This window comes from Arctopsyche grandis, chromosome 9 (genome assembly GCF_051622035.1).
Source record: "Arctopsyche grandis isolate Sample6627 chromosome 9, ASM5162203v2, whole genome shotgun sequence".
Classification (NCBI taxonomy): Eukaryota; Metazoa; Arthropoda; class Insecta; order Trichoptera; family Hydropsychidae; genus Arctopsyche; species Arctopsyche grandis.
Genome location: NC_135363.1, coordinates 24321651 through 24346769, shown reverse-complemented (window position 1 = coordinate 24346769; position 25119 = coordinate 24321651). Strand labels below are relative to the sequence as shown.

The 25119-nt window shown below is 32.8% G+C and overlaps 5 protein-coding genes across 8 annotated transcripts in view; 4 read left to right on the top strand and 1 right to left on the bottom strand.

Moving 5' to 3' along the window:
• Positions 1-300: 300 nt before the first annotated feature.
• LOC143916892 (uncharacterized) lies at positions 301-7213 on the top strand. Of its 2 annotated transcripts, XM_077438156.1 has the most exons (7): positions 301-404; positions 3061-3165; positions 3314-3490; positions 4283-4287; positions 5940-6073; positions 6161-6285; positions 6372-6913. In XM_077438156.1, the coding sequence occupies exons 1-7, from the start codon at positions 311-313 to the stop codon at positions 6911-6913; spliced, it is 1182 nt and encodes a 393-aa protein (XP_077294282.1). In that variant the 5' UTR covers positions 301-310. The 2 variants fall into 2 exon arrangements, with proteins under 2 accessions (XP_077294282.1, XP_077294281.1); XM_077438155.1 differs by lacking the exon at positions 4283-4287 and having other exon boundaries at positions 3314-3486; positions 6372-7213.
• Positions 7214-9875: 2662 nt separating this feature from the next.
• On the top strand, positions 9876-12242 carry LOC143916891 (thialysine N-epsilon-acetyltransferase-like). Its single transcript, XM_077438154.1, has 4 exons — positions 9876-10003; positions 10077-10128; positions 11438-11649; positions 11979-12242. Exons 1-4 carry the CDS (start codon positions 9938-9940, stop codon positions 12144-12146), a joined length of 498 nt encoding a protein of 165 aa, XP_077294280.1. The 5' UTR covers positions 9876-9937; the 3' UTR covers positions 12147-12242.
• A 3177-nt stretch (positions 12243-15419) lies between these two features.
• On the top strand, positions 15420-17501 carry Hr83 (nuclear hormone receptor 83). The gene is made up of 7 exons (XM_077438803.1): positions 15420-15423; positions 15517-15657; positions 15954-16049; positions 16136-16162; positions 16435-16582; positions 17058-17191; positions 17317-17501. The coding sequence occupies exons 1-7, from the start codon at positions 15420-15422 to the stop codon at positions 17499-17501; spliced, it is 735 nt and encodes a 244-aa protein (XP_077294929.1).
• Positions 17502-18927: 1426 nt separating this feature from the next.
• LOC143916887 (coiled-coil domain-containing protein 149) lies at positions 18928-21715 on the top strand. 2 transcript variants are annotated; one of them, XM_077438150.1, is made up of 7 exons: positions 18928-19135; positions 19219-19473; positions 19534-19707; positions 19782-20054; positions 20130-20211; positions 20553-20697; positions 20924-21715. In XM_077438150.1, the coding sequence occupies exons 1-7, from the start codon at positions 19064-19066 to the stop codon at positions 21276-21278; spliced, it is 1356 nt and encodes a 451-aa protein (XP_077294276.1). In that variant the 5' UTR covers positions 18928-19063; the 3' UTR covers positions 21279-21715. The 2 variants fall into 2 exon arrangements, with proteins under 2 accessions (XP_077294276.1, XP_077294274.1); XM_077438148.1 differs by having other exon boundaries at positions 18990-19135; positions 19219-19707.
• LOC143916886 (armadillo-like helical domain-containing protein 3) overlaps positions 21491-25119 on the bottom strand; it is a 10334-nt gene continuing 6705 nt past the window's right edge. For both annotated transcript variants that reach the window (XM_077438146.1, XM_077438147.1), the window contains exons 8-13: positions 23692-23771; positions 23484-23616; positions 23315-23402; positions 22822-23181; positions 22595-22749; positions 21491-22528 (exon numbers count right to left, since the gene is read on the bottom strand). In XM_077438146.1, coding sequence (XP_077294272.1) covers positions 22313-22528; positions 22595-22749; positions 22822-23181; positions 23315-23402; positions 23484-23616; positions 23692-23771 — 1032 coding nt within the window. In that variant the 3' untranslated portion in view covers positions 21491-22312. The remainder of the gene's footprint in view (positions 22529-22594; positions 22750-22821; positions 23182-23314; positions 23403-23483; positions 23617-23691; positions 23772-25119) is intronic.

Here is a 25119-nt window from a genome sequence, read left to right as displayed (position 1 = left end):
GAAGCTTTTATTATATCCAATGATGTTTATAAGACAATGGTGATATAAATGAATCTTTGTTTGTTTCAGATTAAGCGTTCGCGTATCGAGACTGGACCCAGAGCGTACCGAGTGATACAATTAATTGTGCGTTTGGTTCAAATTGATGCTCGTTTGAATGCTAGACATCTGGGATTGCGGTAAGATGTTCCACAATGGGGGTGGCTCGTATGGTGATATGTCTTCGGGGATGAACTACCCGGTGGGAGGAGGGGTGGCCAGTGGAGTTGGTGTCCCACAAACGCCTGTGTACGTGCCACCGAACAGGGCCATGCCACCTTCTCAGTATGGACATGGACATCACTTCGTCGGTGGAAACCCTGTGGCTCAAAATCCATGGCATCATTCAGCTACAGATGGCTACGGTGAGTTTTACATACATATGTGAAGAAAATCGTAGAGCGATTCGTGGGCCGTCGGCATTCTATGACCGAAACTGATCTGCAATGCAATTTTGCTTTTTGAATGTGTAAACTCAAGTCTTAAACTCTAAAACGTATATTATGCTATTTAAATTCTCGTTCTATAAAACAATGTTTAAAATGAAAGTAGAAAATAAGCACTAATTGTAAGCAAAATATTATAGATGAGGTTCTGATTTGATTTTATTCTATTACCTGTTTATATTTTTAATTAAATCAATGCCTAGAGAATATACCAAACCTTTCCCGTTTTCGACAGATATTATTAGAAAACTATAAAATTAATTAGCATTTAAAAGCATAAGTCATAATTAAGTACACTACGGTGAACGGATTATGACCTGAGGGTTGCCTGTGATTTTCTATTGGTTTTATTTATATTTTTACTGGTTTTCTAGTGTCAGTTAGAAATACTAGTGTGAATAATATTCTTGTGGATATAAATTTTGTGAGGTATAATCACAAAATCGTACACTACCAAATTAAACATTTATTTATTTCCGTTTAAAACGCGTGAAAATCGGGCGTGAACTTATATCAAATCATCTAATATATAATTTAGAATCAAAATTGGAATAAGATGGATGTAATTCACCTGATAAAGTGCCCACAATTTTTTCTAGATTAGTTTTAATTTGATCTTTTTAAGGAAGTGATTTTTTTCAACTAAATAGAAAAATATGGCGATAGTTATATTTTTTATATTATTTGTGTATGTCTAAAATATATGTAGTATAGAATATTTATGCTTCATATACATATGTATATGTTCACTCGATATTTTGGTAATAAAGTACTAAAACACGATCCAGTTTTAAAAACTAGATCATGAAAACGTGATCAGTAATTGATTCTGAGTTCGAATCAGTCAAAATCTCGAGTTAGAATTTTCGCATGATCACATAACTTCATTTATTGTTACTAGAGGTTGTGATCGAGAAATCTCGTCTCGAGATTTCTCGAGAAATTTTAATTCTCGTTTCTCGAGAATATTTTATTGTAAAATTTCGAGATTCTCGTTTCTCGAGAATATTTTATTATGAAAATTCGAGATTCTCGTATCTCGAGAAATCGTTTATTAGAATCTAGAAAATGGTAATTGGACTATTCGTCACATTGGGGTGGTCACAAAGACAATTTTTGCCATGAAAATCGCGAATACACAATATTTGGCACTCAAGTTCTCGTTACTATGATAGTTATCGTTAGTATGATGGACTTTTCGGCTGCCAGATGTTCCGTTATAGAGATTTTAGTGACTTTGTGACGAGTAATTTGTGACCAGTAATCACCGAACCCTAGAAAATATTGAGAATATTCTTAATTTATCACTACATGTTTTTGCTCAATAAACTGACTGATTTGTATACTTGTTAACTCGTAAATAATTTTGTGAAGTATTGTAATATGTATAGATGGTCAGTATTTTTATTATTTGTCCGGTAAGTTATTATTCGGTCATCATACATATAAGTACTTATACACATGTTACAACGAAATCGCACCATTTTTAAGTTACATATACATATGTATGTGCATGTAGGTAGTAGTCACTAGTGCGAAATTATTCGGTTATGATATCACTAAAACGCTAGTGAAAATATATTTTCACTGACAATATGACCCCACTTAACAAAGATTTTTGATTTATTATTTATTTATTCGAGTATTTGTTCCTTAGATATTAATCAATCTGTAGTCAGTATTTTAATATGCATAGATGGTCAGTATTTTTATTATTTGTCCGGTCACAAAAACACGGGCAAAGCCGGGTAGCAACACTGGGAATTTTATAAAATTCTTTTTTACATATGGTTATTTTTACTATTTTAAATTACTTTTGTATATTTTTATTTTCTTTTCATGCCTTCTTTTATAATATTTTTTTAATATAATTTTACATTTTTTTCTTTTCAATGTTCTATTATATCTCTACATCTTTCTTTCGTTATGTCTTTAATAATGTTGTAAACCCCTGATATAATATACATATATATGTAGTGTTTGTGTCCTTTTGATTTTTGTATGTTGTCAAGTTTATATGCTAAAAAAATCAATTCACTATATTAAAAAAAAATTATACTTTCTCGTGAATTCTCGAGAATCTCGAGAAACAAAAAAAGAAAATCTCGAATTCTCGAGATTCAAATATTCCGAGAAAAGCAGATTCTCGAATCTCGAGAATCAAAAAAAGTCGAAAAATCACAACCTCTAATTGTTACTACGTACATACATAAATAAAGTAAAAATCACAGAACACTACTAGAGTCGAAGTTTTATGAAGTTTCCAAATGTATTTACAACATACAAGTATTCTCAAGTCAAATTAGCTCACTAAATTCGTTCCAGCTAATCCTCTTTAATAAATACAAGCGATCGCTGAATAATTGTCCTTTTCTCTAAGTTGCCGTGTAAAAGCTTTATAAAATACAAACTAACCCCACATCGCAATTGGATAAGTAAAATTGAAATCAAATTAAAACAAAAAGAAGCGATGTTTGCTGTGTGATTTGCCTCTTAGTACCACAGTGTGTTGTGCTCGTCGAAATAAGGACACCTGAGATTATTTACAATAGTTTATGTCGATTTTATGTCGCAGGTGCTGGTCTCACGTCGCAGTTTTATGGCGCGCAAAACGCCATGGTCATGAGCTCGTGGAGGAGTCCTTACGACCCGACAGGCTTCCAGAGGACCAGTCCATATGGTGAGTGAAAAACTTTACGACTTGTACGATCGCAGTACGCATTCGATGCGAAACTTATTGGCCCGTATTCGTAGTTGTTGACCGCATTTAAGATTACTTAGTGATTCAAATGACTCGACTGTTTAGTTTACGAGTGTTGGCTTTGCAGATGGCGGCTTGGAGTTCAGCTACGGAGAAGGCAGGGAGTGTGTGAACTGCGGTGCTATATCGACGCCATTGTGGCGTCGCGACGGCACTGGACATTATCTGTGCAATGCCTGTGGTCTCTATCATAAGATGAACGGCATGAACAGACCGCTGATAAAGCCCAGCAAGCGTCTGGTAAGTTTTTCTTGACTTGATTTTTCTCATAGATCGTTGAATTGCCGTCTATGTAGATTGTTTGTAGGGTTGCCAGGCGTCCCGATTAATCGGGATTGTCACCGGTGTTAAGCCTAAGTCCCGAACGAATCTTTCGGGACGCCCAAAAGTCCCAGTTTTCAAATTTTTACGAAGTTTTTCTTACTATTATACAGCATTTTCGTCCATCGTATATACAGTTTGTGCATGGTATCGATGTGCAGATGTGAACAAATTGAGTGTATGCGTGAGATCTATGGTGGTTTCTACATACATACATATATAGTAACAGTAGCATTTTACATTCGCATATATGTACTCTTTTATGTGGCGAGAAAATGAAACCTTTATCCGATTAGCGAGAGATCATAACCTTGATATTTTTGATAATACGCATGAGCAAGCAAGGCGGGCAATAGTAAAATTATTTTTTGAATAATCTTTTAATTTAATTTCTATGTTTTTTCTTATGTTTATTTGAAATTTTATGTATGATTACGTGTATGCTTTAGTTTATTACTACCAGCGGAAACTTATAATTATTTGTTCTGTTTAGTAATTAAGACTGTTGGTTTTCCTTAAATAAAATAAAAATAAAAATAAATATTAAAAATAGACGGGAGAAAAACGTCAATTATAGACGTTCTAGGTGTAATCTTTTCGGTTGAGAGTATATTAACCCTTTGAGTGCTGACGTCTTTTCTGTTAAAAGTTGAGTTGGCGTCTGAGAATTTGCTTAGTTTTAATGTTCAGGGCAGACCTTCTTTTATGACTAAAGGTTCAGTTGCCAAGTATATATATCCGGATATATCCACTTTCTTAGAATTTGCCTTGACCCTTTGTACCGCTGTAAGCGACAGCATGTACGTTTTTCTTAAGTCGCTTCCTACAACGGACCAACTATACATTTTTTTTTAAATATGGGAATCACTGTCAATACAAGGATTAACCCTTTGAGTTCTGACGTATTTTCTGTTGAAAGCCCGCTGCGCTGAAAATTTCTCCTACATTTCCAATTAGAATTATTTAGAAATCCAATAGAAAGCAGGTATAAAAATTGTAGCTAATCCAAACAAACCCTAGATAACTAACGCCGAGGATTTCGAGTTTTGTAATGGTGTGTTTAGACTCTCTAATAAATCTTGCAACAATATAAAATAAACAAAAGAAGTCTATTAATAAATGTATTTTCCAAAACCAGTTCCAACTTCTTCATTGTTGTTAAAATGTAATGCTCACAATCTAAATGCCAAGCCACAATCTAAAATACTCGGCAGTTAGGGATTTCCATCGGGTAATTCTGCTATGGTTATAAATTCAGAAATTCCGGTGTAAACCAATCTTTATAAACGTTGACAAATGAATGACATGGATTACACGACTCATGTTCATTGCCTTTTTTTTCAATGCTGCCTGGAAAGGCTTAGCGGGTAGTATTCTTGTTGACTTTGTACATGCTCAAAATACAACGGCTGTCGGTTTTTTCAGGCCCATGGACTTGTTGGCAAAACGCCAATCGGCGTTGGTCAGCATTCAAAGGGTTAATGGAAAATTTGGAAGTTTAATTTTCACCTATCCAAGTTAAATCGATGTTAAATAAATTAAAAGAAATTGGAATTGTTTCAAAGAGACATATTGGTGGATTTAATAAGTAGCAAAGTTTTATGAAACATTTACTGATTATTAGAAACAATGGACATTAAACAAATCTTCTGTGTTTTCCTGGATGAGCTTGGAAAAAATGCCAGAATGGCCAGATATTGAAAAAACAGTTGATATCCAAATTAAAATGGAAAAATAGTTGCAGAAAAATGGAATTTCCCGAACAATATAAATCTATATATCAATATAAATATAAGATTTATATCGCGTGTGCGAGTATATTTTCTACTTACCAGGGCATAATTGGAACGTGGAGAGAATATTCTAGTTAATAGTTAATTTTCGGGTGGGAGGGGTCCCGGTTTGACTTGGAAAAAATCTGGCAACCCTAATTATTTTTGTCAAAATTGATCATAAAACTGTATAATTTGTCTATTATTATTATTTTTCTTTGATTTGAATCGACGCCTGTGAAAATTAACATCTAACACGGAATTTGAAAAATAACTCATTTGTTTTCCGGCTAGAGACATCTATGAAAATAAAAAATACACTACTTTAGCATATTCTTAAACCAACCTTTTTTTTGTAGATATTGAGACATCTACATATTTTTTTTAATTAAATTTGTATTTATAAATATAAAATCTTTTACTATCAAATATTTTTATTCCATACTTCAAGTCACTTGTAAGAATTAAAAAAATAGCCGTGATATAATTAAAATAATGTGTAAATGATATACAACTCAATTAATTGTATACAAATAAAATTAATTATAATTTAAATTTAAATTTAGCATGTTTTAATTAAAACCTTTTTTTATATTTTAGACTGCAACCCGGAGATTGGGATTGTGCTGTACAAATTGTGGCACTAGAAACACCACTCTGTGGCGTCGAAACAATGACGGAGAACCCGTTTGTAATGCTTGCGGCCTTTATTTCAAATTGCATGGAGTCAATCGGTAAGAAATCCACCTTTCTAGAGCTTTTATTTCACTATTATAAATATTTATTATAATGAATACTCAAAATTTGGATCATTTTTGCAGGCCTTTGGCGATGAGAAAAGATGGCATTCAAACCCGAAAGCGAAAGCCTAAAAAATCTGGAAATGGTAGTGCAGGTTCTGAAGACAACACCAAAAAAGAAGAACCATCATCGCCTACAGCAGATGGTAATATAAAATTATGAACATAAATTTGTCAAAAATTATTATTGCATTTAATTTTTATTAACATTAACCATATAATTTAATTTCAGATTCAAAACAGATGTTGAATCAAAGCTCAATACCCTTGACGTCGAGCTCAGGATCTCTCAACCACACCCAATCCCAACACTCATCATCGGAATCCAAAATGTCGAGCAGTGGCAACCAACGACCCTACCTCGGACAAACGTCTCTCCTGACCTCATCTCAAACAGATCACAACCATCAATCTACACACCACAATCAACCTTCTCATCACCATTCTATGCAGCCACACGGTGTATCGGTACACAACCAACCCTTCATCTCCAACTCGCCGTCTATCTTCAACACATCTATAAAGAGCGAACCGAACTCAACATCCAACTACGAGGCGCAAAACTACGGCGGTTCCTCATCATCGATACACCACTATCACAGTGGTAATAGTGGCGTTTCAAATTCGCAATATCACTTCAGATCTCCATTACAGCATGGCTTCGATGCAATAAGTTCCAATATCGGCTCGATAAATCCTAGCGTAGGAGAGCTCACTGGCTATCATCATCAGCACAATGTAATACAATCAGCCAAATTGATGGCTTCCTCATAAATTTTTGTAAAATTTAACTTAGACTTATTTGTATAAATGTATTCAATTGAATTGTACTTAATATACGGTGAATGATATCATAATAACTTCAAATTATTTTTATTGTATAAAATTAATTTTTCTTGTTGTATTTTAAGTTTGTTTCTCAACACGGGTATAAAATTTGTGTAAAATTTTGATAGTTTTTCCATCATACATTTTTAGTGATATCATCACTCTTCTGTTTACATAAAAAATAGTGTAAATTTAACAAATAATGTATGTTAATACAATAATAATCATCGAACCTTGCTTAATAGGGTACAATTATTTTATTTTATTTTATTTTTATTTTATTTTATTAATTGAAAAATCAACAGACAGGATGTACAGAGATAGGTATAAAAAACACAAAAAGTAAATAAATAATATATGTAACACCCGAGTCCAATAATAGATTTTTACAAAAATGAAAAAGATAAATATAAGGAAAACAAATTAAAAAGTAAAGAATAAAGGCATGACAAAATATGTAGTACATTGCATAATTAAACTATAGTATTAAAATATTTGGAAAAGGTTATAAGATAGAATATAAGAAGAAATTGAAATTTACAAATATAAAAAACAAATGAAAAAGGTAAATACAAAATAAACAAATGAAATGGAAAGGAATGAAAGCTATAATATGATTAAATAGCACATTACATAACTAAACTAAAGTATAAAAATAATGGAAATATTGGAAAAATAGAATAGAAGAAAAAATGAATCAATCGGTCAAGATTCTCTTGATGTTAGACCTGAATTGATGTAGGGAAATACCAAACAGATCAACCTCATTCAGCTCTCCGTTAAACATACGATAAACGCGCTGCAGATAAAAATATTTTTGGGAATTAGTATTGAAAGGATCAAGTGAAAAGAGTGTAACGCGTCTAGGGTATCGAACTGGGATTCTGAAATTAACCTTATTCAGTAAATCAGAACAATTATATTAAATGTCAATGTAATGCTTAAGACATACTCGAAAACAAATAATACTATGTATTGATTATTTATATAAATTAGTAAATATAGGAAATATTTGATTTTTTTGTTCATTATAAGCAACACATCGACATTTGTACATGTTTAATATTAAAGGGGTTTGCAAAATAATATAAAAAAACAATTAAGTGATTTTAAATTCAATGTAAATAATAGTTCCTAAGTAATAATTTCACTCTGCTTACTTTTTTTTAATGTACACATTAAAAAGTTTTGTAAAAATAAAACGACACAAACATTTTGGTTCAAAACAATATTAAATATGTATAATAGATAGTATTTTATCATAAATGAAACTATTAAAAATTTAATGCCCCATTTACGAATATACTTTTAAACTTAATTTACTATAAAACATACTTAAGGGCATGACAGTAAAATATATCAAAAATTGAAATATATGTCTCCGTCGAAAAAAAAAAAAAAAATATATATATATATATATATATATATACCGTACGTAGCCCTAACGAATGTTAATTAATTATATATATATTTAACATTTTTGATGACATATTTATTAATGAGTATTTTATTTTATGCTTTAAAACATACACGAGTTCCTCAAAAAAAAAAAAAAAGAAATACCTATTAATTTCTTTGTATTTCCATTAGATCTGAATAATTAAATATAAGTTTCATTGCAAAGAACTGATGTGTGTTTGTATTTGATTGCTGTTTGCAAATGTTTTGTTCGCTAGTCCCAGCCGAATGATTTATTAAATATTAGATAAAAAGCCATTATTTTTATTAAAATAATTGTATTGTAACAATGATTATTTTGTGATATACCATAATAATTGTATTATTTTATCGAAATGTTTATTTTAATATTAAAACACAGAAGAAGAAAGTCCATATGCATTGATAACATGTGACGTACAAAATATAAAATTGTATATGTATATAATCATGTGGTTTTAATTCGTAATAAAATTGATTTATATATATATTTGTTTTTAAATTGTATATAATTTATCGAAATTCAATTGTCAATGTTTCTCTTAAGATATATTCCTTGAAATAATGCAATAAATTATACAATTAAGACAGAATTGTTATTTTTATTAATTAAAAACCCATGTTCCATATTTTACAGCAAAATTCATGCTGTTTTTTTTTTAAATATCAAATGAAGAATGATAAATTATTATCGATAATGAAGCACAATACACTTTTATATAAAAATACAACTTCCTAACGCCAATTTACTGATCCAATTCCTAATTATTTTAATTAAAAGTATTCAAAATAATATGTTTTTATGAAAAAACCTGAACCCTTTAAAATTGTAGCTCATATTTTCAAAAATCTCATTATAAAAACAATCTATTGGTTGGTTAATCAACATTTTATTATATAATAATAAAATGTTTAAAACCAATAAAAAAATTTTCAAAATATGAATGTATTTAATAAGAATATAAAGTAATAGTTAATGATATGAAACCACTTGAAGCATTTTACTATAAAATCTTTTTCCAAAATGTCTCCTATTATCATAAGAAAAGCGGTCATAAAAGATGTCGATAACATAATGCAAAAGATTTTGGTAATACATTTTATTTTAATCGACATCATTGATATCATTTTACTATCAGCTCATGAAGGATGTCCCAACGGGTCAAAGATTGCGTCTGAACGTGTACTATTTTTCCAATATAATCTGCACACATGAATTTGTCGCTTAGAAATAGTAGAATTTTAAACTGGATTTCAATTTTAAAACGCAATTTTCTATTTTTGTCTTTAACTTTAGGTCTAACAGGTCACCCCAATGCGCCTTTTTGGCCAGACACATTGTACATTTGATACAAATATTATTAGTATTATACAAAGTACATAAATACATATAAATTAATATCCACAGACACATCTATGGTCAAATTTGTAAACTTGCGATATAATATAAATATAGTCAAATGGATGAATCAGTTGACATTCGAGTGTATGACATTTAAGTAGTGTAGCTGTGTATTAAATTCCTTTGACAAAATGTCAAATTTTACTGTAAGAAAAGCCAAAAAAGAGGATATGGTGCATATCATGAAGAAAATAATAGTGCGTTTTATATAATTCTTAATTAAATAATGAAGTGTGCTAAAATTTTATTTTAATGATCCTATTTTTACAGGAACTAGCTGCATTTGAAGGATATCCAGAGGGTCCAAAGATTACAGCTTCTGGTAAATAACTTGTATTTGACATTAATTTTGAATGTAATTTATAAAACATGTGTGTGTTTTTTATTCAATGAAAATCGATACATAATTACATAACCAAACAAAGGAAAATGTCATTTTTTTAGATGAAGTGCTGCCATTTTAAAAAATTAAAACGTCAAACTTGATTTTAGAAAATTAGAATATGGCAATTTTTACTGAAATTTACCAATTTCATTATGACGTCTTGTTAAATAGGTAAACTGACTACTAGTCATAGGTGAACCAGTCACAGGACAACCGGTCGCTCTAGATCGGTCACACGTGATCACCCGTCACACTAAAACTGGTCACGAGAAAACTGGTCACACCCGAAAATTGGTCACGAAAAAACTGGTCACACCTAAAAATTAAAAATTGATCGAGTTTTTGAGTGTGACCAGTTTTTTCGTGACCAATTTTCGGGTGTGACTAGTTTTATTGTGACCAGTTTTAGTGTGACGGGTGATCACGTATGACCGATCTAGAGCGACCGGTTGTCCTGTGACCAGTTCACATTTGGCTAGTAATCACCGAACCGATAAATAACCTTATTTAATTATATAATTATTTAATTATATAAAATGTATTCATCTTGAAATAAAAAAAATCTCGGTTGCTTCCCTCTTCTATTCAGTTCCTTTTTTTATTTATTTATATTTAATTTATACCAGGAAGGCCTAACAGGTAACCCCAATGCACCTTCCTGGCTAGAAATATTGTACATTTATACAAGTATTAAGGTTGCCAATTTGTTGGAACTGTTTCAATGAAAATCAAATAAATTGGCAAACTCTGATTGCAAATGATCAACCTGAAGTCATAAATCCAAAGTCTGGCCAGCAGAAACCAGTGGGATTTGAACCCGTGACCACTTTGTTCAAAACATTATATGCCAACCACTAGTATATTCTGCTGGTATTAATTATTTATCATTTTTATTCATTTTCTCTTGACGTGAACTGAGTTAATGTTATAAATACAAATACAAATCTTTCAAAACTAATTTTAAGCCTATTACTGGTCACGATTATTGGTCACAAAGCGCTCGCCCAAAAGTCACCAAAACCTCTATAACGGAACATCTGGCAGCCGAAAAGTCCATCATAATAACGAGAACTCGAGTGCCAAATATGCAAAAATTGTCTTTTGGGCGATCGTAATGAGATCAATAATCCAATTACCGTTCAAAGCAGTATATGCTAGCCAATAATTTATTTTGCTGCTTTATACTTTCATATGTAAATACAAATCTCATTACAATTTTATAATATTTTATATTTAAATGTTTTAGATCTCGAACGTGATGGCTTTGAATCGGATTGTCCTTACTTTTTCTGTATAGTTGTAGAACAAGACGAAACCAATAAAATCGTAGGATATGCATTGGGAAATTATGCATACTCCAGCTGGACGGGTCGTGCAATGTACTTGGAAGACTTTTATGTGGATCCTGAGCTCAGAGGATTGCGTTTAGGACATAAATTATTTAAAGAAATGTGCAAGGTATAAATATAACTGAAATTTAGGTAAACGGACTACTAGTCATATGTAAACCAGTCACAGGACAACCGGTCGCTCTAGATCGGTCACACGTGATCACCCGTCACACTAAAACTGGTCACACCCTAAAATCGGTCACAAGAAAACTGGTTGACCGATTTTAGGGTGTGACCAGTTTTCTCGTGACCAGTTTTAGTGTGACGGGTGATCACGTGTGACCGATCTAGAGCGACCGGTTGTCCTGTGACCGATTCACATTTGACTAGTAATCACCGAACCGAAATTTAAGATAAATTTATTTGTGAAATTAATTAATTTCGATTAATTTTTAGATGGCTCGAGATACTGGTTGTCATAGAATAGACTGGCACTGTTTGGTTGATAATAATTTGGCAACCAAGTTCTATGAGTCTCATGGTGCTTTTGATGTTTGTAAAGCTGAATCAAGAACTTGCTATCGAATAACTAATGATGAAATTTTAAATATTGCCAACCTGTAATATGTACTTATTTTTTCACCATACATTCTAATGTATTGCTAATTTTAAACATATTTTTATTTATAATAAATCATAAAATGTGTTGAATTTGCCTCCATTTTCATTTTTATATTGTCTTGTACTATCTTCATATTGAAAATATACATATATGCTGAAACATGTCCACACGTAAACATAATATCAGCTATCAATCAACAAATCATTATCGTAACCCCTATATGTATGTATAATAGAATTTTTTGTGAAAGAAACTATTTGTCTTCTCATCTTGCGTCAATCACTTGTCAGGCTTTCAAGCATTGACCGGCGATTGAATTTGTCACTCAGACAAGGGGTATTCACCCTTTTTAAAGGTTTTATTTAAATTATGATTCATTGTTTTTATAACTAAAATAATATTATATTATATTTTTCGCAATTGAAAGATTTTATTTATAATTTTGTTCCTACTAAGAAAATCTATAAAATCATATATTTAATATCGCTATTCTGTGTGTCTGTCTATTTGTGTGTCTCTGTAAGATAACTTGTCTTCACTAACTGAGGGGTGCGGGGGGTTTAACTAGCGGGGAAGTTGGGTTTTTTTCCCTACGACGCAGCAGTGCTTACCTACCTACTAAGAGAAACTGTGCATACGCCATGTATTTTGCATGCGCCAAAAGGGAGACGAGTATAACACGTGAGGGCGGATCTAGTGTATTATACATCAATGACACAAACTTATTTATTGCACATTAATAATTCACAAATTATAGGTGACATACTGTATAGGAAGGATTTTAGCCAATTTTTTCCGGGAACCATTTCAACAATGAAATCAGAGAAAATCGGCAAACTCTGATAGGAAACGATCAACCTGGAGTCACAAATCCAGGTCTGACCAACAGCATACTCATTCAAAAATTCATTTTCACTCGAGGCCCGGCCCTGGGATCGAACCCGGCGCCTCTCGACGCAAAGCAGAAGCTTAACGACCGAGCTATGCTGTTGGCTAATATGTAGGTAGGTAGGTAGTTTTTACCATTTTTTTTCATATTAAACAAATAAATATAAACATTAAATTAAATATATTTTAAAGATTAAATTAAATATATTTTAAAGATTAAATTAAATATATTTTAAAGATTAAATTAAATATAATTTAAAAATTTGACCGCGTTCGGATCGAACACAGAACCGACACTTTTTTTTTTTTTTATTTAATAACTTAATATGCCAACACCCATGCGATGATATTTCATCGGGTACAACACTAGTATGTTTGTACACGATTATCGAAAAATAACACAATAATACTTGTAATGCACAATGTATTCCATATATGCATAAATTATTTGTGAATTCCCTGAACAAAAATACACATTAAATATTTATATGTGTATATGTACATAAAAGTGTTTATATTGTAGGGGTTAAACGATAATGATAATGACAAGACCGTCTCACCCCAATGAAATGTCTTGATTCTTTGATCGCACGTTGCTTTAATAGAATAACATTGTTATTATTCTGTCATTGACGACAATACAATAGGTTGAGGTGTCCAAGCTGTTAACAACCACCCCCTTCGAGCACTTTTTCAGGGCTGCACACTAGCATTTGAATATTCACTATTGAATAATACTTTCAATATCTATGTAGTATGTACCCTTTTGTTTTCAATTTAATATGGGCCAAATTTGTCACCTGAAACATCATCATCATTCATCGACATTTTCAACTGTTCTTCATCCGCTGCTTGGAAATCTTTTGCTTTTATTAATATTTGGAGCAACACTTAATCTAACTGTACACATTTTCCTCACCTCAACTAAGAAAAATAAATTTTTTTTACCCTACATACTTAACATAATTGAAATACCAAAAAACAAACAGCTATTATAAACAACAAATCCACATATATACATTTTTTTAGCTATTGCTGAAAAAATGTTAGATGTGGATATGCAGCAATATGGCTCGGTTTTTGCATTTATGTTTAGCACCGAGAGGTTAGCGGGTTAGATCCCGTGCTAATCTTTAATACTGCTTTGAGTTCAGAGTTTGCCATTTTATCTGATTTCATAGTTGAAACGGTTCCTCCATCAAATTGGCAAAAATCAACCTACCCTGCATAAGAATTGTAAATAGGTTGTTGAGCTCTTTTTCCTATTATGCTGTCCATTAACATTAAAATAATATAATACTATGATTACTAACCAAATAAAATAAAATTGTAAAATAGAAAATGATCAGTAGATCAATAGCTATTAAAATAGATATAAGATGTATTGTGAACATAATTTCGTAATAATAAAAAGCATTTAAAAATCAAAATCAAACCTACCCTGTCACATATGATTTATGTAAATTTATCTGCATATTATATACGTAAACATTTATGTACAAGTCTAAATTCATAAATGTCTCTATGGATTAATTAATTAATCAATTAATTGCTAATTTCGTGTTCTTCAGCCTCAAAATACAGCGATTTACGTAATAAAAATGATGCAATTGCTTAGGAAGGCGCATCGGGGTCTACCTGTTAGGCCTTCCTGGTATATATACATACATGTAAAATAAAATAAAATGTATATAAATGTATAATGTGCCATAAATTATAGATAATATAATATATGAAGTTCGGGTAAATTTTTTCACTATTATATCATTATAGATAGTGTGATTGATAACCCTATTAAAATCATATTTGCTATTTTACGCATATCACCCCATTACAGAGGTGTTCAGTTAAGGATCTGCTTAAATATTACAATGCAAGGGGGCACGCGTTCAAGAACACGACGTTGATTTGTATTGACTGCTTATACATAACTACCCTTCACGATGGGGTGCATAGCCTTTTTCAAATTTTCGAAACAAACAATTAAATAAACAGCTTTACTGCATACCTTCCAATTATAATAAAATATACAAATACATTTAATACATATATGTACATATGTTGATGTACGCGATAAATTCTACTGCTATTAACGTATTATCTAGAGATCTTGAATCGAAAATACCTTTATTAAAATTGAATGTAATAAATACCCTTTTTCATCAGATTGAATTTGAAATCATATTTATACATAAATATAATCATACATAAATTGTAAATAATGTGAAGAAATGCTTAAAGCTAAACCAAATGCACATAAAAGATTGCCGACCCCTCAAAATCCGAACAGAATAAATAATCGGGTGGCATGGTTTTATAAGGAGCAAATCACAACAGAATTTCCCATAACGTTTTCGATTTTGGAACGAAAATTTGCCTGAAAAGAAATGCGTAAGATCTTTACCTATTATGGAATAATTTGAGAAAAAACTTTGTGGGATTATAAATTGAGAATCAAATATATATTGTATTTATAAATTTTAGGTCGAAGTTTGCCTTCACCCGTTGCATGCCGAGTTTGCGGAGATAGAAGTTTTGGAAAGCACTATGGAGTATATTGTTGCGATGGTTGCTCTTGCTTCTTCAAAAGAAGCATCAGAAGAAATATCGTTTACACTTGCATAGGTACTTATGTATACATTAATTATATATTTAAACTTTGAATCCAGTAGCGGCTCGTGAGATTTCATAGTGGGGGGGCTGCAGAGATTATTCAGGCTGTAGTAGCTCGTTAACCAAACCGGTGATCGAATGAAAACAAAAATAGCTTGAATGTGTACTATCCTGGGAGGTCTGCAGCCCCGCAGCCCATGTGGATGACAAAAATAGCATGCATTTGTACTGTACTGGAAGGGCTGCAGCCCCGCAGCCCATACGGACGAGCCGCTGTTTGAATCACTTAATAATTCAATCGTTTTAAGCTGGATCTGGAAACTGTATTATCGATAAAGCTAGACGGAACTGGTGCCCTTACTGCAGATTGATGAGATGCTTCACTGAAAAGATGAACGCCGCTGGTTAGCTAAATTTAAATCCAACTTTTAATAAATAAATAAAATTTCAAATGACTTAAATTGATTAAATATGTGGTTGTCTTTCATAGCTGTACAACAAGAGAGAGGGCCAAGAAAAGGGAAGAAAAATTTTCCAAACGTATCATCAAGTATGAACATTCAACAAAAGCCAACACTACAATCGGAAAATTCAGATTGCAATGCCTTCAAAAGACCAATGGGTTCAAAGCCTCTGCTGTTGTCCGAACGTGGAGCATTTACCAGATTTTTTAGATCAAATTCAAATTTTGGATTTTCAGATCGCATTATTTACACACAAACTGGTATGAAACTATATAATAGTTAACTCAACAATAGTTAAATTTATTTCCTTGACAAATACGTTTGTTTTTAGGAAATTTCTTAAACAAAATTTTAACAAATATTATGTATGTTGCAATACAAGAAGCCAAGAGCAATAGTGAATTCGCTTTCATTACCAAAGATGATCAAAATGTAATACTCAAACATGTTTGGTACGAATTATTTATCTTAAGGTTAGTTGTTCAAATATATGTATGTATGGGTTTGGTGCAAACGATCGACAAGCGCCAGACAGACTGAAACACAGATTAACTAGATGGCTACTTTAATCGCAATTCTCGACTTCACGAATGATAGATTGCACATCAGATGACGAGTAACCTTTCGATGTGCACAGATGCAATTATTAAAATGGTAATTATTAAAATTGAGTTGGATCTTTCTGGCGAGTTTAATAAGGCAAAATTTGGAACTAAAGTATCAGAAGCACAGAACGTATACAGGTTAAGTACATATGTCGGGACTTCGGGTAGATTTCGCTTAGTGTAAGTGCGAGCAGTGCGCACGCATTAGGTACACGTGTCGTTAATCTGTGGTTCAGTCTGTCTAGCGCTTGTCGATCATTTCCACCGCATCGGTATGTACATATGTACATGCTTTTATAAAAATATAAAACATGAAAAAAATTGCATTTTCCTTTTTTTACAGAGCAGCTTATTGGCCGATTGACATAATGCCGTTTATATCTCCGAGAATGAGAATCGCAATATTTTCGTGCAAGAATTTGGACGCTGACGATATTGAACGAAAATTTATGGAAACCCTAATTCTATGCAGAATGGGTAAGCATTACATTACTTAATATTTCTGATTCAAAAAATTATTTCTTCCAATGTGAATAAATTATCTTATACTTAAAATCATTTATACCTTAGTATAACTACATATATTATTCTTTCAGATTTAGCCACCAAAATAAATATAAGCTTGAGTCTAGAAATGGCGGCTTCGAGAACTTTGTCTGCACTTCTGAGAAGTTCACCAGCTCCTCGTCCCGCTCGCCTCTTGTTAACTTTAAGAGCAATTAGTTTTCCTCACTGCCACGAAGCTTTGCAATACTTCAATATAGACAATTTAATATCCAACACTTAATACACTTCTAAAATAATACAATACACCCATAGCATATTGTATATAAGAATAAATAATTTAGGAATCAAATGGTTAATTTATTTCCCTCTACATAATATGTTCATATATCTGACATCGCTTTACCTAAAACCTGGCAAAATTGTTGTATCATTATTTAGCAAAAAATATGCAGCATTTAAATATTTTTGACTCTGTTCCTAATCATATTTCATCACAATCTTTTAACCCCTTATATAATATTTTCATATTTGACACATCCGCTTCATAATTATGAGCATGATCGATTTTGATATAATGTTCTCACAAAATAATTTATTCTCAGAACAAAATTGTTAATGTTTTATTGATTTTTTGACATATTAAATTTTCTTCAGTTCCTTCCTTGCGTTATCCTCATCTTCAAATATGAGGAGAATAGGGGAGAAAGGAAGCAATTTATATCGAAAATTACTATAAAGGTCTGTTCATACTTAACAGCACTGTACGGCTTCAGCACTGCACGACTCCGTTTCAAATATGTCATTTTATTACATTTCTATTCATATCTACCTACACGTCGCGGTCACGTCACGTTCACAGCACTTTGGCCGAGTGCAAGGCAAAATCGGCTTACTTATACATTACAGGCCATGACGATACGGCGCAATATTGCTTACGTCGTATTGTCGAGTACTTACATTATGAATGCATACACGTGCATTCGTAGCTACGCGTCAGAATACAAGTCAGCAAAAATGTTTCGGCGTTTATCGAACGAAAAATTATTTATAATCGCGTTGTTGTTGGAAGAAGAAGCTCAAGAAGGCAATAAAAAAAACGGAAGCGTTTTGATGTGCATTCCATGTTACAAAATAGAAAAACCGAAGGAGAGTTTTGGACACTGTATAAGGAGCTTGTGGATGATGGACAAATTTTTTTTAAATATTTCCGTAAAAAATTAAATTTTTTTTTTAAATATTTGCGCGAAAACCATGTCGAAAGATTGAACAGATGTCAACTATCACTATCGATAATTGGTCCAAAACAGCAAAGCGGCAGACTCATGGCACGTAATTCGCGTGTATATTTCCACGATGGCCAAAAAAACGGATACAATACGTTGACTGTAAGGTATGAACAGGAAATGTCGGGTACTGCTGTAAGCCTGCCGTGGCGTAAACGTGACGGTTGGTATGAGTATACCCATACAAAATGTACCAAAGAATACTTTTCGTACGGCCGGATACCTGCTGAAGTCGGTACGTGCTGACTAGGTATGAACAGACCTTAAGTCTGTAGACGAATTTAATTGAGTCATATGATGTTTTATACTACCCAAGTTTTTGAGAGCAACTTACATGGTTTTGGAATTTAACTAATATGTAAATTTCAGGTTTATCCCTTTACACGAAAATATTAAATATCTTATCATTTTATATTAACGCTTATTATTCTAAAGTTGTAACACTGCCATAGCATTGACAGAACTCCTAGAAGTGTCAACGAACTGTCACTTGTCAGAACACAATATTTTACAATACGTGTTCGTTTTTACTGGCGCATATCGCAAAATACCTTCACTGATGTACAATAAATCTCCAGCAAAACCAAAGGTCAATTTTCTAGACGAGCATGTGGACAATATTATTACAGAAGTAATATTTTATCGTATCATATTAAAACTATTCACATTTTATGAACATAACTCATATTAAAAATAATTTTATACATCCTATAGAATGCAATATTACGCAGTAAACTACAAAGTAAGGTTGAAGCTTTGACCATCATGAGCAAGCAATTAGACAAATGTGTAATTGAACGGGATCATTATAAATTGTTGACGGAACAATTCCGACTTCGCCATCCACTGATTCACAAATCAGTCATCGATCCGGCTACTTTCTTTTCGGGATCGGATTCAATGAATAACCTATCTGGAGCTCAACTTTTGGCCACCACCAGAGAGCAAAATAAGCTGCTAACTATTGAGGTACATTCGCTTTGCCATAAATTATTAATTTATATTATAACCATACTCGCTTTACTTCAGGTGGAATCGTTGAAGCACAAATTGGAAGAAGCTGAAGAGGATATAAAAGCGCTTAGAAAGCAAACGAGCAGCCCGCAAAAATTGCAAGATAAAGCTTTCGGACTCAACACGATAAGCGCTCTCAATTTCGAAAGAGAAGAATTGGTACAGCAGCTGGAGATGTCGAATAAAAAAGTATAGAAGCTTCTCAATCATATCGTCGTATGCTTAGTGTATGGAATGTTATTTTTATTTTCACACTTCAACAGATAGAACAAACTCAAGCTGATCTCAAGTCGATGTTAGACGAAAAAGAAGACTTGATCAATGAACGTGACGCGTACAAGTGCAAACTTCACCGGTTAAACCATCAATTAATGATCGCACTTTCGAGAAATAAGTCCAACTGCTTAGACAGATCTCAATCGGGACTCTTACTCGATATCGACGCACTTGTAATGGAAAACAGATATCTTCAGGAAAGACTCACGCAAGCGCAAGCCGAGAAAGATTTGGCTACTCATGCCCTTACTAAGTATAAGGTATATATTTAATCGTAATCAACTACATATATATAGAAACATATTTATTTTGAAGCAATTCATTGTGCATTGTAGAGTATTTTGGAAGCTAAACAACAAAAAGGTCTATTAAAACTTGGGACAAATAACACAAATACTGTCGTTACCCATAAACAAGGTATGTATATATGTAAATGGGTAAATGGACTACTAGTCATATGTAAACCAGTCACAGGACAACGGGTCACGCTAGATCGGTCACACGTGATCACCCGTCACACCCTAAAATCGTTCACGAGAAAACTGATTGACCGATTTTAGGGTGTGACCAGTTTTCTCGTGACCAATTTTAGTGTGACGGGTGATCACGTGTGACCGATCTAGAGCGACTGATTGTCTTGTGACCGGTTCACATTTGACTAGTAATCACCGAACCATGTAAATGCATACTTTAGTACCCAATAATAAATCAATATATGTATTTATCGTTTTCTCTAAATGTATAATTAATCGTTTTAGTAAAACAATTACTAGAATGTGGAACAACTCAAGAACTTCCTGTGACGGCAGCGACAATAACAGATCTACGAGCTCTGAGCTTTGGGTTGTTGGATGCATTGAATGATAAATCATTAGCTTTATCACATCAAAAGAAGGCTAACAAGTTTGTAATCTTAATTTTTCACATGTAAAAAAAACGCTAGCACGTTTAACCCTTTGAATGCTGATCAACGCCGATCGGCGTTTTGTTAACAAGTCCATAAGACTGAAAAACGCCGATAGGCGTTGTATTATGAGCATGTACAAAGTAAACAAGAATAGCCCGTGTTTGTGATTGAGGTGTTTTCACTTATTTATGTGTATTTAATTATAATGATTGCTTTTCGCAGGATACTGGCCACGCGTATATCAGATTTAGAAAAGCGTCTTGAGAGTGGATCTGATGCTAAAGAAGGTGTTGCAGTTTTCCCATCGAAAATATTGCTCGAATCTTATTCGTCATCGGAAGTTGACAGGTTCAAATTTGAACAAACGTTTGACGATGTTACGGCGGATGACATGAAGGAAGATTTCAAAAACGATTTCGAAATACAAAATGTTCAAAAGGATATCGAAAGTAAAGAGGATATTCTCAACAAAATTGAAAACGCGTATCTCAAAGAGCAGGACGATAATAGCCTTACTCCGGAATTACAGCAACTAGTCCAAGAAGCTTTAGATAACTTATATTTAGAAGAAAAATAAAAATTTAAATAGTCAGTGAGGACTGCTTTACAAAATCTAAGTCTTAGAATTATGTAATTTAGAAATGGCAATGTTATGTACTAAAATAGTATGCTAGTCAGCAAACCAAATATTTTCTACTTATTGTTTCAAAATGTATATCTTACATTCCAATCACTATTACTTTATTTTTTTATATTTGTATTAAATTTTTGTGTATTTTTTTTGGTAATTTAGTCTAATTAAGCGAGTTTGATGCACTGAGTTAAAATGATCGGGTATATTAATATATTTCCAATATAAATTGCAATATTAAATTTATAAGGCACTTTTACCTTTAATGTATATGTGTGTGTGTGTATGTACTTAAATATATTTTAATGATGCGTAATTAAAAATCACTCGACTATTTATTTTATGGCACCATTTAATTTAAATATAAAGGCTATTTTATTTCAATATTTTTTTATTTATAATTTCCCTTAAAAAATTTCACTCAATTTCAACAAATATATGTATATAAAAAGCTGTACAATTCTGCATCAATATAATGCAATATCTTGGAACATTTGAAAATATTAAAAATAATTTGGACACGATTATGTCAAAGTCGAAACTTTTATAATATACGTAAAATTAAAAATTAATACAGCTAAATGCTTTTTTTTCGTGTTATTTACGGTTGTCTACTTAGTCTGAATTAAAAATAAAAATATCATAATTATTATAAATTAAAAATTAGCAGCAAATATATGTTTTCGTACAATTTTTTTCAATGAGATGAGATATTGCTTTCAAAATTCGATGACGATTTTGACTAGTTGCAAAAGTTTACCTCTTTGTGAATCTAAACCGCAATATTAACCGATACATTATAACAAATATCACAATATATTTTTAACACTATCGTTCACAATAGTTGAAAATAAAAATACTGCTCAAGCTGATGCTTCTGAAGTTAAACATTACTGAAGTGTCTCCGAGTTACAACTGTAGAGATTCGAGATTTACTTTGGTATTTGCTAATTAGTGAATTGTTATCATCGTTTGTTTCATTACGACGATACCACTCCCTCGTGCAGCAATGACAGTCCCTTTATATCGGCACCAGCATAATCGACATGCGTTCGGGTATCCCGCACCGTTTGAGTTAACGCAGCTTGCAAAAATGCACTGTGCAATGGACGTTCGCCATACCTTTCGAATTTATCCAACGAATCTTGCAACTTCAACATCAAACCCTCATAATTCTTCCGGACAACCTCCAAAATCTAAAAAATCAATCCATTTAAAATAAACTACATTAGCTATGTTCTAAATATGAATAAGAAACTTACCTGATCTTCATTAGGAGTTGATAAACTCTGACTTGCGAGCCAACTTTCAATCTTCGGCGTAAAGTGTTTGATGATGGCTTTAATATTGAACAAGCAATTGGCTAATTTGAGGGCTTTCTCTTTGTACTCGCTGTCACTCGTAGAATATCGCAAAGCTAAAATAATAATAAACATTGAAAACAGTTCAATCAAATCAAAAACATCAATACAGATGTAACCGCACTCACCCATTGAATATAAATTATCGAACACTTGATGCATCCGTATCAATTCATAATAGAGCTGATCGTAGCTGGCCGGCGTCGGTAAAAATGTATCGCCGTAAGTTATAAATATATTAAAAATATTAATTATTTGTAAGCACAAGAAAAATATGTCCATCTTTTTAGACAGATTCGATTCGTTATTCACTACAAACTTCAAAAGTGATATCATAGACGACCACAACTCTTTCCATTGGTAGTCTAATCTTACTCGGCACCTCTTCTGGTAGCAAAGTAACCTATGAACGACACCGATGCAATGCAAATAAAGCTCCATCGGCAAACGCTTCATCATGTGCGACATCACAAACTCCACAAGAAGATCTAAAATATAAATAAACTATTCCTATTAAAAACTAGCTTATCTTAAAACCAAACGATTACATATTAATTGCAAGAAGCATATAAAATATTGAATTAAACTGATGATGATATCTTAATTATAAGATTTGTTTACCGATTAACGTGGCTGCTAATGTCTGCGATGGAGCTTCTTTATCTGGTGTGACTTTTCGGTGCCTCATCGGCAATCTATGCAATTGTACCTATAAATAAAATAAAATAAAACATCATAATATCAATCAAATCATACACAATAGTAAATGAAAATGATTAAAATATATTACCTTAAAAGTAAGATTACAGTCGTGCATAATTGAATTTGCATATTGGTCTTCGGAAATGCAAGTCAATATTAAAAAACACAATTTACAATTATTTATGCTGGGTTCGGTTTTCGTATCTTGCATCACAATTGAACTATAATAAGAACACATTGTATTAGTTAAATTCGTCACAAAAAAATATGCTTCAACATTGAAACAATGGGTTTACCAATACTGGAAGAATGTGACGAGGAGATTAGTCGGCTGAGCAATGTCAATTTCTGTTTGATCTGCTGCATTTGGAGGCGTCTGAAATGAATATGTATGTATTTATTAAGTAATCGAAATGATATTTTTTTTAGAATTTGTAATTAACCTCAATTACAATACCAATAAATACGTATTGCTAACAAATGAATGCAATTTGTGGCATGCAGATGGTTCCGCGACAAATCGCTCACAGACCTAAATCGCTCATCGACAATTAATTAATAATTATAGTTAATTGTTAATTGTTCGCTGTGTATAAAAATGTATTTTGATTTTTCCCAAGTATTGACTCACCATTATCGTGTAAGCAAGTAAATCAAAACAAATGTTGACCTTTTTACAAATAAACTGTTAGCATCAGATTCGGATCACCTATTAGAAATTTTAATATATTCTCTTTTTTAAAAGCTTTGATAAAAATCCATGGGGAATATAAAATTACATATAAAAGCATTTACAATTAGCATCAATTTAAAAAATAATTATACCTGTGCGAAATCATTAATCCCGAATCATTTAATCATTTAATCTTTTTAATATAGCGAAATAATTTTCAAATATGTTAAAGTCAGTTGACAACATCTGCCTCGATATTCGATTCGATTGCGGAGCATTTAATCAAGCATTACAATTTTACATGTTCGCAAAAAAATTTTTGCACTTCGATGTTTTAGTTGAGAACACCTGCCTCGATATCGGATTTGAGTGCGTAATACATAATTAATCATTATTAATTATATGTACATATATTGAAAAAACTTTCCGAACATTATTGTATTCTACATATATTTAGATACTTCAAAAACCTTACAATCGTTTTATAATAGTACTGTTGATAAAATAATCTAATCTATAATTTGGAAAGAGACTTTGTATGTAAATATCCTTGGTCGTCGTCGTCGTCGTCTTCGTCGTCGTCGTCTTCGTCATCGTCGTCTTCGTCGTCGTCGTCCGTAGATCGGTGACGTCATCGAACACGTGATTCGATTTTTTTTTTTTCGATCCATGGGCGCCGATTTGTTTTTTTCGATTCAATGGATTCACCCCCGCGGGGGCGCAAGGCGAGTAGTTTCATGGGGCCCCGCCAGGGGCGCCACAAGGGGCGCAGCCCCGTGGGGCCCCAGCCTCATGGGGCGCAGCCCCATGGGGATCAAAAGGGGGCGCCACGAGGGGCGCAGCCCCGTGGGGCCCAGCCTCATGGGGCGCAGCCCCATGGGGCTCAAAAGGGGGTGCCACGAGGGGCGCAGCCCCGTGAAGCCCCGAAGGGGGCGCGGGGGGCCCAGCCTCATGGGGCGCAGCCCCATGGGGCTCAAAAGGGGGCGCCACAAGGGGCGCAGCCCCGTGGGGCCCCGAAGGGGGCCCGGGGGGCCCAGCCTCATGGGGCGCA

Excerpts from the sequence above, each read along its gene's own strand:
- LOC143916892 (XM_077438156.1), top strand. The coding sequence starts at position 311 with ATGCCACCTTCTCAGTATGGACATGGACATCACTTCGTCGGTGGAAAC. Across the intron at positions 6,074-6,160 it reads AAATTGCATGGAGTCAATCG|GCCTTTGGCGATGAGAAAAG; the intron begins GTAAGAAATCCA and ends TCATTTTTGCAG. Across the intron at positions 6,286-6,371 it reads ATCATCGCCTACAGCAGATG|ATTCAAAACAGATGTTGAAT; the intron begins GTAATATAAAAT and ends ATTTAATTTCAG.
- LOC143916887 (XM_077438148.1), top strand. The coding sequence starts at position 19,064 with ATGTACAATAAATCTCCAGCAAAACCAAAGGTCAATTTTCTAGACGAG. Across the intron at positions 19,708-19,781 it reads TGGAGATGTCGAATAAAAAA|ATAGAACAAACTCAAGCTGA; the intron begins GTATAGAAGCTT and ends ACACTTCAACAG. Across the intron at positions 20,055-20,129 it reads ATGCCCTTACTAAGTATAAG|AGTATTTTGGAAGCTAAACA; the intron begins GTATATATTTAA and ends TGTGCATTGTAG.
- Hr83 (XM_077438803.1), top strand. Across the intron at positions 15,658-15,953 it reads TATCGTTTACACTTGCATAG|CTGGATCTGGAAACTGTATT; the intron begins GTACTTATGTAT and ends AATCGTTTTAAG. Across the intron at positions 16,050-16,135 it reads TGAAAAGATGAACGCCGCTG|CTGTACAACAAGAGAGAGGG; the intron begins GTTAGCTAAATT and ends TGTCTTTCATAG.
- LOC143916891 (XM_077438154.1), top strand. The coding sequence starts at position 9,938 with ATGTCAAATTTTACTGTAAGAAAAGCCAAAAAAGAGGATATGGTGCAT. Across the intron at positions 10,004-10,076 it reads ATATCATGAAGAAAATAATA|GAACTAGCTGCATTTGAAGG; the intron begins GTGCGTTTTATA and ends CTATTTTTACAG. Across the intron at positions 11,650-11,978 it reads TATTTAAAGAAATGTGCAAG|ATGGCTCGAGATACTGGTTG; the intron begins GTATAAATATAA and ends ATTAATTTTTAG.